Genomic DNA, 11,980 nt, shown 5'->3' with positions numbered 1-11,980 from the left:
TTACGAGTCATTAATATAATGCTATTACCTTTAAAAAAAAGTTTATTATCATTTAATTCGATTCATAAAATATAATCTCACCTCATCTTTTATGAACATTTTATGTTATGATTATAAACAATACTTTTTTTTTTCTATATCATTAATTATGGAATAAAGATCATATGTCTTTATATAGTCAAATACTATGATGAATGAATCAAATAATCTCAAATGAACTATTTATTTATTTAACAAAATTTTACAAAATCATTTGTCTTTAGGCATAACACTAACATTGCCATATACGTAATTATTAAAAAATAAATGTATTTATACTATTCATTTTAGAAAACCCATAAAGAGGAAAGTACAAAAATAAATCTTATGGATTTGAACATTTTTAAATACAGTCCACGTGTTTCAAAACTTAACAAACATGGATGTTGAGGTTTATTTTGTTAGTGAACACATTCCAAACTAACTAAATGTGTTAAAAAACTGACGTGGCAGTCAAAGTCAAATTGTCATGAAGGTATTTTTGTCTTTCTATTTATTTCTTTTAGAATTTAATTTTTATTTTTTTTCTACCCAATCACTATCTTACACATCACTACAAACCATCATTTCTCTCTCTCTCTCCTCGAATTCTCTTCAAATCCTTTAATGTTGTTTTGAATCCGCTTTTTCTATAGAAATTCTTATTTTATGATGATGATGGTGCATGCATATGTTTTGAAATGCAAGCTAATACCCTCGTGATCATTTGACTTTGACTGATATTAGCTTTTGTTAACAATGTTAGTTAGTTAGTTCGGATTACGTTTGACATCAAAATAAACCTTAATACTCATATTTGTCAAGTTTTAAAACACGGTCTGCATTTGAAAATTCTCCCACCATTTTTAGGTATTTGTACACTTACAATTTCGCTTTATCTAAATTCTCTATTGTATTATAATTCATTATATTACTACAATACATAAATTTTAATTTATTTTCTTAGTTGGATGTTTAATTATGTAGTTTTCCAATCCTCTGTTAATTGTGTGGCTACCAACGGCAACAGAAGAAAAGTGATAAGGCATCATTTATTTAGCAAAAGCAAAAGCAATTTTGTAGTGTAGAATAGAAAGTTAAGAGTAAATTGATGAAGGTGCGGCATTACTCCTGCTTGGGTATCGCTATTGGTTTGGCGAATTTATGGACATCTGTGTTTTGCACTCACATTTATAGCAGGAAAGACTTTCCTCATGGTTTTGTTTTTGGTTCTGGATCATCTGCTTATCAGGTGAGGTTTCATTTTTATCTCAATTTTATATTTTATAACTGTATATTTGGCTTATTCTTCAAAATTGGAAGGTGGAAGGAGCAGCAAATCAGGATGGAAGAACTCCTAGTGTTTGGGATACCTTTACTCACAATGGTCACTTTTATAGAGACTTGGGATTTCCAACTTTTACTTTTCTTAATATCTATCTATCTATCCATCTAAACTAAACTAAACATTCTTTATTGCAGAGCATTGGCACGGTGGGAGTGGAGATGTAGCAGCGGATGGGTATCACAAATACAAGGTGAATTACAAACCCTAATTTGAATAACAGGACAGGAAGCCATATTTTATTGATCTGTGGAATCATCTGGCTGGCAGGAGGATGTTCAACTCATGGTTGAAACTGGGTTGGATGCATACAGATTTTCTATCTCATGGTCAAGACTTATTCCTAGTATGACTTCAATGCAAATGAAAACAACAACAGATTTAATAACTAACTTATGCTGCACAGCACTCTTCTGATTTTGAACTTTATGTGCCTTCTTTTTGTCTCAGATGGAAGAGGGCTTGTCAACCCCAAGGGTTTACAGTATTACAACAACCTCATCAATGAGCTTATCAGCCATGGTCTTTTCCAAACATTTCAAAATTAAACCAAGTTTTCGTCTACTTTTTTATTATTATTAGTTGTTCTTCGTTTCTGAATAAAACAGGGATCCAGCCACATGTCACGCTTTTTCATTATGATCATCCACAAGCACTTGAAGACGAGTATGGAGGATGGGTCAGCCGAAAGATTGTGTATGCTTCTCAAATATCTTACTCATGGTTGCACTGTTCGGTGTTTTCTTAGGGACTATTATCGATGAGTTTGATATGGGTGCAGGAAGGACTTCACGGCATATGCACAAGTGTGTTTCAGAGAGTTTGGGGATAGGGTTTCACACTGGACTACCCTGAATGAGGCCAATGTTTTCCTAATAGCAGGTTATGATTTAGGTATTTCGGCCCCTAATCGTTGCTCTGCACCATATGGAATCAACTGCAATAAGGGAAACTCCTCATCCGAGCCATATTTGGTAGCTTATCATATGTTGTTGTCACATGCATCAGCTGTGAGATTGTACAGGAAAAAGTATCAGGTTTACCCTTTTTATTCATTTAATTTTAGTTTCTTTGATATAATGTTTCCAAGTCTATAGTCTATGTTTGATGTGAATTTGAGTCATACGGTATCGGTTGTGCAGGGTAAGCAACATGGATTTATCGGTTTCAATGTCTTTATGTATGGGGTTCTTCCTTTAACAAATTCATCTGAGGATTTGCTAGCAGTTCAAAGAACCAACGATTTTATGATTGGCCTGTAAGTTAAAATGAATTCTATGTTTTGACATTTTGATTTTACCTACAATTTTGGCTACATTTGTGTTCTTATCTTGTTCAAGCATGGTGAATCCTTTGGTATTTGGAGACTATCCTTCCATAGTAAAGAAAAACGCAGGCTTAAGACTACCAGCCTTCACCAATTATGAATCCAAACAGGTGAAGGGTTCATTTGATTTCCTTGGAATAAATCATTACTGCATCGTTCATGTCAAAGATAATCCAGACTCTTTGAAATTGGAAAATAGAGATATGATGGCAGATATCGCAGTAGATTATGGTAAGTTATTTAGAAACCATTGTCATATAATGTTAGACCTTCAAAATTTGGTGTTCTAATTTTGCTTTGTAGCAGCTTTATCGAAATTCGGTAGGATATGACTATTGTACACTTGTGAAGGATATGACTATTGTACACTTGTGAAGTAGCTTTACCGTTTGGTTCTCTAACTATAGGAAGAATTGCAGTAATCTAATAATTGTTCTTTGTTTTCGCTCTGGCAGTGTATTTGTGGAATTCATCAGTGCCTGGGGTAAGAGTTAATCATATTATATTATATGATAAGGAAGTAGGCATTTATTTTAGGCTTAATACACAAATAACCCCCTGAACTTGTCCAAATGTTGCAACTGTCCCCCCGAATTTTCAATTGTAACAACTTACCCCTCAAACTTGTCCAATTGTAAAACATAACCCCTCAAACTTGTCCAATTGTAAAACATAACCTCAAATTGCTGACATGGACTGCAATTGAAGAAACACGTGAAATACAAAAGCTGCAACGCTCGTGGAGTGTGATAATCAAATCTTTGGCGTGATACGAATCCGGGGAAATGTTTTTACGGTTGCTTCAAGTACGGGGTAAAAAAATTTCCAATTTGGGATTATGTTTTACAATTGGACAAGTTTAAAGAGTAAGTTGTTACAATTGAAAGTTGGAGGGGGCTGTTGCAACATTTGGACAAGTTCAGGGTTTATTTGTGTATTAGGCCTTTATTTTATGTCTCTAAGCGTGTTTTGTGCTGCCTAGTCTAGTTACAGTTGGCTCTAGAGTACTTGAAGCAAGTGTATGACAACCCTCCTGTTTACATTCATGAAAATGGTAATGTCTCTTTCTAGTTGTTTCCTTTATTACTCTATACATGCCTATGCCTGGTTTCATAACTGAAAATGGGAATGCACTTGTTTCCAGGTCTGGTTACAGAGCGAAAATCATCATTGGAAGACATTTCCAGGGTTAATTACTTAGAATCATACATTGGGAGTCTTCTTGATGCTGTGAGGTATGCTTTTTTTTTTTTTTTTGTATCTTTTCTTCTTTTTGGATCATAATTTTCAAGTTGACATTATTGTATTGGGAATTGGAAGGAATGGATCAAATGCAAGAGGATATTTTACATGGTCATTTTTGGATGTATTTGAGCTATTGGATGGGTACAATTCTAGCTTTGGATTATACTATGTGGATGTAAATGACCCTGAGTTGAAGAGATATCCTAAGCTCTCTGCACATTGGTACTCTCACTTGTTGAAAGGAAGCAATGTTGATTCAGATGAAGTTTTCCAACAATCACTAGTAGCAGTAGATTAAAGACCCAACCCAACTAAAAGCAAACCACCTGCCTTCTGCTTTACAGCTTCTACGTGGCTGAAGATATTCATAATTAATTTCTCCATATTAGATGTAATTACTATTTGATAAACTTAATGCGAAAGCTGCAGCAGGGCAATTCAAAATTCCAAGCAATTTACGCTATTATTAAGATAAAGTTTTTAGCTGAACAAATGAGTTGATCGATTAATTAAAAATTCCAAGCAATTGGCTGGCCGGTAATGAAACTTTAGATCAGGCCAGGGAGGCTTTGATAGAATGTTAAAATAATTAATGCATACTAAAAACTCAAAAGCTCATTCTTGTAAGCGAGATGACAGACAATAGTTTCGTGCTTCCATATGAACCCAAAAAGGGAAATTTACCTATCAAAAAAATTAGATACTTCATAGTTATATAACTTCATCTGTAATCAATCTCACACCCAATAGAACACTTGAAAAATAAATAAAATGTATGGGAAAAATAACAACCTAACATTGCCTATTGAAGTGAAATGTGAATCATATATCAAATTCCCAGACGTGAAGAATGATTCTATGTTATGAACGAACCTTACAAAGATTGGCGGGTGAGAGATCGAGCGCGGTTTGTGGAGTGTGGAGAATGTAGGAAGGAGTGCGGTCTGAAAGATTCTAGAACTTTCAGCCATGGCCGAGCCGAGCACAGAAAGATTGGGAGGGAGAGGAAACGAGGATCACCTGCCTGCAAAAAAGAAAACGGCGAGCAATGGCATTCCTTTGAACGGCGTTTTCGTCTTCTTGTGCAAAGGGGCCTATTGCGAGGGAGAGAATAAAGTCGGATATAAACGATGTCGTATTTCAATTGGGTTATTTTAAAAGCTGAAGCAAACTGTACCTGTACCCACAAGGTCTTTTCTTGCAAGATGATAGCTCACTCCAACCTCATCTCCTGCAACTTTTCTCCTCTTCCTCTTAAAAATCCAACACTCACAGCTTCCCTCCATAGCCATAATCTTAATCTTAATGCCAAGTCCTTAAAATTACAGGCCAAAAGAACATTAAACTCTCCTAATTTTCTTAAACCCCACTGTTCTAAAACCTCAATTTTCCCTTTTCTCAAAAAGGGTGTTGTTCAAATTTGTCATAGTGTCTTGGAATCCAAGGATTCCGAGAAAGATCCAGGTTTGAAGACTGATACTAATAATGAGAAAGATGGGCGTGACTGGACTACCTCAATTCTGCTTTTTGTCTTATATGCTGCTCTCTTGTACTACGTTTTCAATCTCGCTCCTGACCAGACCCCGGTATTTACTTCTTATGTAGAATTTGCATTTCTAATAAATGTTTATGTTTTTTTATCAGTTGAATTTAATGGAAGCCAATTTATGCAGTTCATTGCTTATTTTTTGGAATACTACTAAGTTGTGTGTTAATAGTGGCTAAATTTGTTTTTGGTGCAGACAACAGACTTGTATTTCTTGAAAAAACTCCTCAACTTGAGCGGAGATGATGGTTTTGAAATGAATCAAGTAATTGTGGGTTTGTGGTACATCATGGGTCTGTGGCCTTTAGTCTACAGCATGCTTCTACTTCCAACAGGTAGAAGGTAAGTTGGAGTTTCTTACCCCTAGCTTATTCTGTAATTTAATGGATTCAAAATCTTTATCATTTTGTTTGCAATTATTATTGTCTACAATGGATATGATTCTTTTGATCTGCATTGTTGTCATTTTTTTTAATGAAACTGGAAGCTAGCAAACGAGGGCAGGTTTGGCACTCCACTGCCCCCGAAAACCAGGCCCCAAATATATAAAAGAAAGAAAATAGAGTTAGTACAAGAGATAGAATCAAAATTAATGAAAATTGCAAAGATATAATTCAGCATTCGTTTTTGTTGCAAATTTTCTCTCGGCAATGCATTTAGGGATTTGAACTGTAACACTGTTTGGTATTGATATTTTTCATCAAGCCATTAGGATACTCAAGTAATTATGTTTTTGCAGCTCAAAGAGCAAAATCCCAGTCTGGCCGTTTGCTGTACTTTCATGCTTTGGTGGTGCATATGCGCTTCTTCCCTATTTTATTTTGTGGAGACCACCACCACCACCTGTTGAGGAAAGTGAGCTTGGTAGATGGCCTCTTAATTTTCTGGAATCAAAGTTGACTGCTGGGGTAAAATCTCTTTGCCTCCTCCGATTGATTAATCCACTGTTTTATTAATTAAAATACCAAAATGGTCAATAGCCTGTTGCCTAGGGCCTTTTAAGTACTTTCAAGGCGTGACATAACGGTGCAAAAGTTCCTTATATTATATGTCAACCATTTATCAAATGCATCTGGTGTATCAAGCCTGAAGATTGATCCATTCTTGGTCTGTAAAATGATTCTGTAAAAGACTTTTACGGCATTGGGTCCTTATTTGGCCGGTAAATGGTGAAAAATCTCCTGGGTGGTCAAAAGTTTTAAACAGAGAACCTGGAGCTTATCTTTTAATGTTTTCTCAGAAGATGATGAATCAGTTTCTTTTTCCTTTTTTACTCCATTGACTGCTCTGCTGCTTTTCATAATTTCAGTCAGCATTCATAGTTTTAGTTTGATTAGTTTGCATGGAAAAGCACACGCTAACCCTGTTACGGATCAGGTTTCTCTTGCTGCAGGACTCGGGTTATTCCTTTATGCGGGTTTAGCAGATGGTGATGTCTGGAAAGAATTTTACCAGTACTTTGGGGGAAGCAAATTTGTAAGTTCTTCACGACATTTTCTGATCAGCCAAGGATGAAACATACTATTTTTTTTGGAAAAAGATAGATGATCCTCTTGTTAATCTAATGCACTTCGCAGATTCACGTAACGAGCCTTGATTTCATTCTACTATCTGCATTTGCTCCTTTCTGGGTCTACAATGATATGAGTGCCAGGAAATGGTAACAAATTCAGAAACAACTATTCCATTCTTCCTTTGATTGTTTAGATTTGAAATATCAAGAGGAGTTCAACTGTGGCAGGTTTGACAAGGGATCTTGGCTTCTTCCCATATCAGTAGTTCCATTCTTGGGGCCTAGTCTGTACCTGCTCCTACGCCCATCACTATCAGAAATGCCTGTTTCATCCCAAGACAACTGATATATATTTCACCTCTTCACACTATTATACTCATCTTGCCAGAAAAGGGGGGACAAATTTTGCTCACATCAACAACACTGAACACGATGATTAAATCTCCGATATGCAGCGGGAAGATCTTACCATCCAGCCAATTGCGGTACATGATGTATTAGTTATGCAAATATCTTCACAGAAAGGTCTCAACAACCCTCATCTTAAATTGAAAAAGATATGATTTCTACTCCCTTCTTACTACATGTTAAGTTATTATTGGAGTTGAATTCGGCGCCTGTATATTCTTTTGATGAATGTGTAAATATCGATTTTTTGTTCTTGATTTGTAACATTTTGATACTGCAATTCCGACTTGTATTAGAGAAATGCTAGTGGGATCATATGATATGCTACATGGGTTAAAAACACCAACAGTCATTGAAGTAGGCAGTATGTGCCTCGGTTGTTACTAAAGTAGTTTTTAAGAAAATAAAGGCATAACACATTGTGTCAATTGAGTTATTAAGGCCAAAAACTAACATAGCCGGAAGCTCTCAGATAGCCCAATACAGCTGAAGAGAGACACACAAGACTTCTTTACATTGTTAGGGATATAAGATTGAATAGCCCAACACAAGGGAGGGATTCTCTTGTTAGGGATATTGACATCGGATGAATCACAATGAGAGCATAATTCCAAATACATAAAACGTAGAAATGCCACAAAATCTACATATGAAACTAAGCAGCACAACAAACTACGAGGATTTTTGTGCAGAAAACTATATCAAACAGAGCTCCTAACCATGATTTCAACAATTCTAACTTTAAACAAAAAAGAAAATGTTCTGAAATAATAGGCAACCTAAAGTGAACCAACCTTAAACAACGGTTGTGGAACTTGAGTAATAGTTTCAGCTTTATTGCATAGCTCTGAAAAGTTCTGATACTCATTGAGAAGCTTCTGATACTCAATGTTAGCTTCTCAAGCACTTGACATGATGGAACAACAAGAGTTACACAATAGTTCTTGAAGGGATCGGCATGTACCATGATATTATCTACATAGCTACTTGACATTAGTGCTGCCTCAACCTGCAATTATAGCACTAATCCATGTAGTGAGGATATTAATACTAGATGATTATGAACCATCAGTGAAAAAACAGAAAAATTATACACCTTTCCAAGGGAGATATACTCTCCATGCTGAAGTTTGACAATATCCTTCTTCCTATCAACTTCCTACATGCAAAGTTGGATCCAACGTACCATTATAATCTTTCAGGACAGGGTATTTAAAACCTATAGGCATCACTAACTCATAATCTCTGCACTCAAAGAAGTGTCCACATCTGTAGTTTTTGGTGCCTTAGATTCCAATCCCTCATCTTTCATGGCATGACTCAATTCTTTTCTAACAAAGTTATAAAATTCCTCTTTGAAAGAGGCTTCTTCTTTCTGCCTTGGTTGTTGTCTTCGGTTCTCGTGGTATGGGGATTTAGAAGCTTCTAATCTCTCCTTATGCACCTTGTAGTGACGAATCAAGATTCGGTGGAATCATAGCGAGCGCCTTTATGTCGCTTCGGGGATCTGGATCCCTCAGGCTTACCAACATGTTTAACAGGCGAAGGTGATTGACGACGTCTTCAGTATGGAGGGCTAGTAGGTTTTTCTTTAGACCTTCCACGAAATACTTCTAACGAGATTCCTCCGAAAAGCCTCTTTTCCTAAGACATGTTTGAGCTTCGTGATGTCCAATAGAACATGCCATTGATTCCTTCCTCTCTCCATACCTGCCAACAAGGTTGTAAAAGATGCTAGACGCTAGTCGGACGGAGAGGGGCCTTATTGATTAATCGGTGATTAATCGGATTTGTATTTTTATATTTATTTATTATTTATTAAATAAAGTATTATATAAATACAATTAATATATGAATTATACTATGTAAAAATAATAATAGAAAATATTTAGGATAGAAAAACATGCATATTTTAATATTATTTATATTAATGTCCTTAAAAAAATAACAAATAGATCAATAAAATAATATTTATAACAAAATGTGTCAAAATAAAATAAAATTAATATTCTTAAAATTAAATTTAATAGTTTAAGTTTTTTTTTTGTTTTTTTGTCATTTAATATTTTTTTTAAAATTAAAAAGGTTGACATAAAAGTTAAGGACCAATTTTTACAAAAAGGCTGCCTAGGAGGCGCCTAGACCCGCCTAGGACCGTCTGAGACCGCCTAGGCGGTCAAAAATCGGTCAACCGATTTATGTCGTCCGATTAGTGAAAATCGGGACGGTGTTCTAAAAATCTCCACCTAGGCGGCCGCCTTGGTCGATTTTTAGAACACCGCCTGCCAATATCCTTTGCCTCCTTCAATTCCAAACGCATTATTTCCATTTGCGAAGCATACTTAGCATGAAGGATGTTCATAGACTCTTGAACAGATATTATAGATCAATTGTTTCGTTAAACCGTCCATAAAACAACATCGTTTAGGATTCAAAGATCCCATACATGCATCGATTCTCTGATCCAAGGCAGGTGTGACAAATAACGGTGGTATCAGCTGATTGCTAGAATCCACCAAGCCACGATTAGGTGTGGCTGACGAACTTGGCCTTTCTTCAACTCTCTAACTAAATTGAATCACAGGTAGAACCTCCGACTGAATCACAGGTTGAACCAGAGACTGAATCACAGGGTGAACGACTGAACTATGAACTGAACTATGAACATGAACCATCGCAATAAAGAGCGTCCACGTTCACCACACCAAATGATGTCTTCTTTACTGAATTCTGCTTTCTAACTGTCTCCGGTGACATGAGATGACAACACACAGTTAGAAAGGGGTCGGAGTCCGGCAAACTCTCTCTGATACTTAAATTAAATCAGAATGGTACTTTGAGGAAGTACTAAATGAGTTTGAAAGCAATTGAATAGGAGAGAGTGTGTTAAAAATGACGTACTTGCAGCCCTGATTTCAAGGCCATTTATAGGTAATTTAGCATTTACAAATTAGTGTATTTTACATGTGGCAGTCCTTCATTGGTCCGAACTCTAACTTTCATAATATTTCGCATTTAATGGGATCTAGGAGCGTACCTTTAAGATCCAGACGATTATTGGTCCATGTGTCCATTTTAGGCAGCTCTTAGTGAAGATTCTCTCTTGTTGAATCTTCACGCTAAAATGCTAGATTCGAGCATCAAGTCCTTATTTGTGCCCATTTAGCTAATGTTATATCACCGACTAAGATAATCCTCAGCAATGGCAAAAATAAATGGTGATAGAGGATCACCTTATATGACACCTCGTGAACAAAAGAAATAATCATGAGTCGTGTCACCTATTTTAGGGTTTGTAGTCTCGTTACCAATGGTAGGGTTCATAATCATGTTTTCAATGTTAGGGTTTATAGTCACGTTTTCCACAGAGTATGTGGATTGATGTACAAAAGTACGTATAGTTCTGAAAATAAGTCAGTTATCCTCCGCTCAACCATGGTGGTCGAACAGAGGCCAGAGGCAATAGCTCGGTCAAAAGGAAAATGATGACATCGCCATGGAGAATAGCCTACAGAGTATACACATCTTTTTTCCAATAAACAATATATTAATTTAAAATAGAAAATTATCTTAATAATAATAATTGTATATGCTTAATAATAATCTATAATCAATGGTAAAATTTTAATGAACCTTTTAATATATATATATATATATATATATATAAATTTTTTTTTTTTGCCAGTTCGTTGGTTTGCTCCTCCGTCTGGATAGATTAAAATTAATTCGGATGCCTAGGTTACCATTGTCAATACCGGCTGCGGAGGTGTGTTTCGGGATTCTGCTGGGCACTCAGTGGGTTCTCTTGCTTTTCTGTCTACTTGCTCCCTAGTGCACATTACGAAACTTTATGCTACGCTCTATGCAGTTCCAAGGCATACAATAAAGGTTGGTACCGTTTTTGGGTTGGAAGTAACTCAACCTATGTGGTATCTCTCCTTCGACATGCTGACTTATTGGCCCTTGGGAGCATCATCAGGAGCTTCTAGAGTTTCGCGTCTTACTTCATGAAATGCATTTTGTTGTGTCACACGTTTTTCTGGAAGGTAATCAGGTTGCAGATGCGCTGGCCAACTTTGACATGATCAGTTCGGAGCCTTACTGGTGGGACGCACATCCTCAATTGTGTTCTAGTTTTATTTGTGACAATTGTAACGGCCGATAGACTTGTATCGGTTTGCTTAGATTTACCTATTCACTCTTCGAAATTAATTATATATTTTCTTTTTTGTTGATTTGGATTTGAGAGTGGTCGTTTGGAGAGTATCAATCTAGTTGGAATGTCTGTGACTTCCTTTCCTTATCCTCTACCTCTTACAGGAATTTTCACATCCTTAATGAGCAAGTGAATTTGCTCATTCACCGTTAGATATAAGCTTATTAAACCTAAGCCTCAGGATGTTTTGAATCTCCACCTTAGGATTCTAATAAGCCTAGATGAGCAAATTCTACATGCTCATTAAGGTACATCTGATCAAGACTGCTATCTCTTAATACATATATATATATATATATATATATATATATTGTTATTATTTTCTAATTTTTAAGGTAATAACTTTTATTCAATAAATATTT

At 35.9% G+C, this 11,980-nt stretch overlaps 2 protein-coding genes and 1 long non-coding RNA gene across 4 annotated transcripts; 2 read left to right on the top strand and 1 right to left on the bottom strand.

The window, feature by feature from the left end:
* The first annotated feature begins 1,010 nt into the window (after positions 1-1,010).
* On the top strand, positions 1,011-4,389 carry LOC136222628 (beta-glucosidase 11-like). Of its 2 annotated transcripts, XM_066010370.1 has the most exons (13): positions 1,011-1,270; positions 1,342-1,405; positions 1,501-1,556; positions 1,634-1,709; positions 1,814-1,885; positions 1,972-2,059; positions 2,145-2,400; positions 2,506-2,621; positions 2,704-2,921; positions 3,146-3,174; positions 3,678-3,744; positions 3,835-3,925; positions 4,011-4,389. In XM_066010370.1, the coding sequence occupies exons 1-13, from the start codon at positions 1,130-1,132 to the stop codon at positions 4,231-4,233; spliced, it is 1,497 nt and encodes a 498-aa protein (XP_065866442.1). In that variant the 5' UTR covers positions 1,011-1,129; the 3' UTR covers positions 4,234-4,389. The 2 variants fall into 2 exon arrangements, with proteins under 2 accessions (XP_065866442.1, XP_065866443.1); XM_066010371.1 differs by lacking the exon at positions 1,342-1,405 and having other exon boundaries at positions 1,129-1,270.
* A 108-nt stretch (positions 4,390-4,497) lies between these two features.
* LOC136222631 (uncharacterized) lies at positions 4,498-5,200 on the bottom strand. The gene is made up of 3 exons (XR_010685681.1): positions 5,113-5,200; positions 4,809-5,029; positions 4,498-4,619 (listed from the first exon to the last, which is right to left on the bottom strand). It is a non-coding gene; the product is annotated as an uncharacterized lncRNA (long non-coding RNA).
* On the top strand, positions 4,967-7,659 carry LOC136222630 (uncharacterized). Its single transcript, XM_066010372.1, has 6 exons — positions 4,967-5,521; positions 5,678-5,823; positions 6,221-6,389; positions 6,859-6,957; positions 7,059-7,141; positions 7,223-7,659. Exons 1-6 carry the CDS (start codon positions 5,066-5,068, stop codon positions 7,338-7,340), a joined length of 1,071 nt encoding a protein of 356 aa, XP_065866444.1. The 5' UTR covers positions 4,967-5,065; the 3' UTR covers positions 7,341-7,659.
* The last annotated feature ends 4,321 nt before the right edge of the window (positions 7,660-11,980 follow it).

The sequence above is a fragment of the Euphorbia lathyris genome, chromosome 3 (genome assembly GCF_963576675.1).
Source record: "Euphorbia lathyris chromosome 3, ddEupLath1.1, whole genome shotgun sequence".
Taxonomy (NCBI): Eukaryota; Viridiplantae; Streptophyta; class Magnoliopsida; order Malpighiales; family Euphorbiaceae; genus Euphorbia; species Euphorbia lathyris.
The sequence above is the reverse complement of the archived record's forward strand: the minus strand, read 5'-3'. Positions and strand labels throughout refer to the sequence as shown.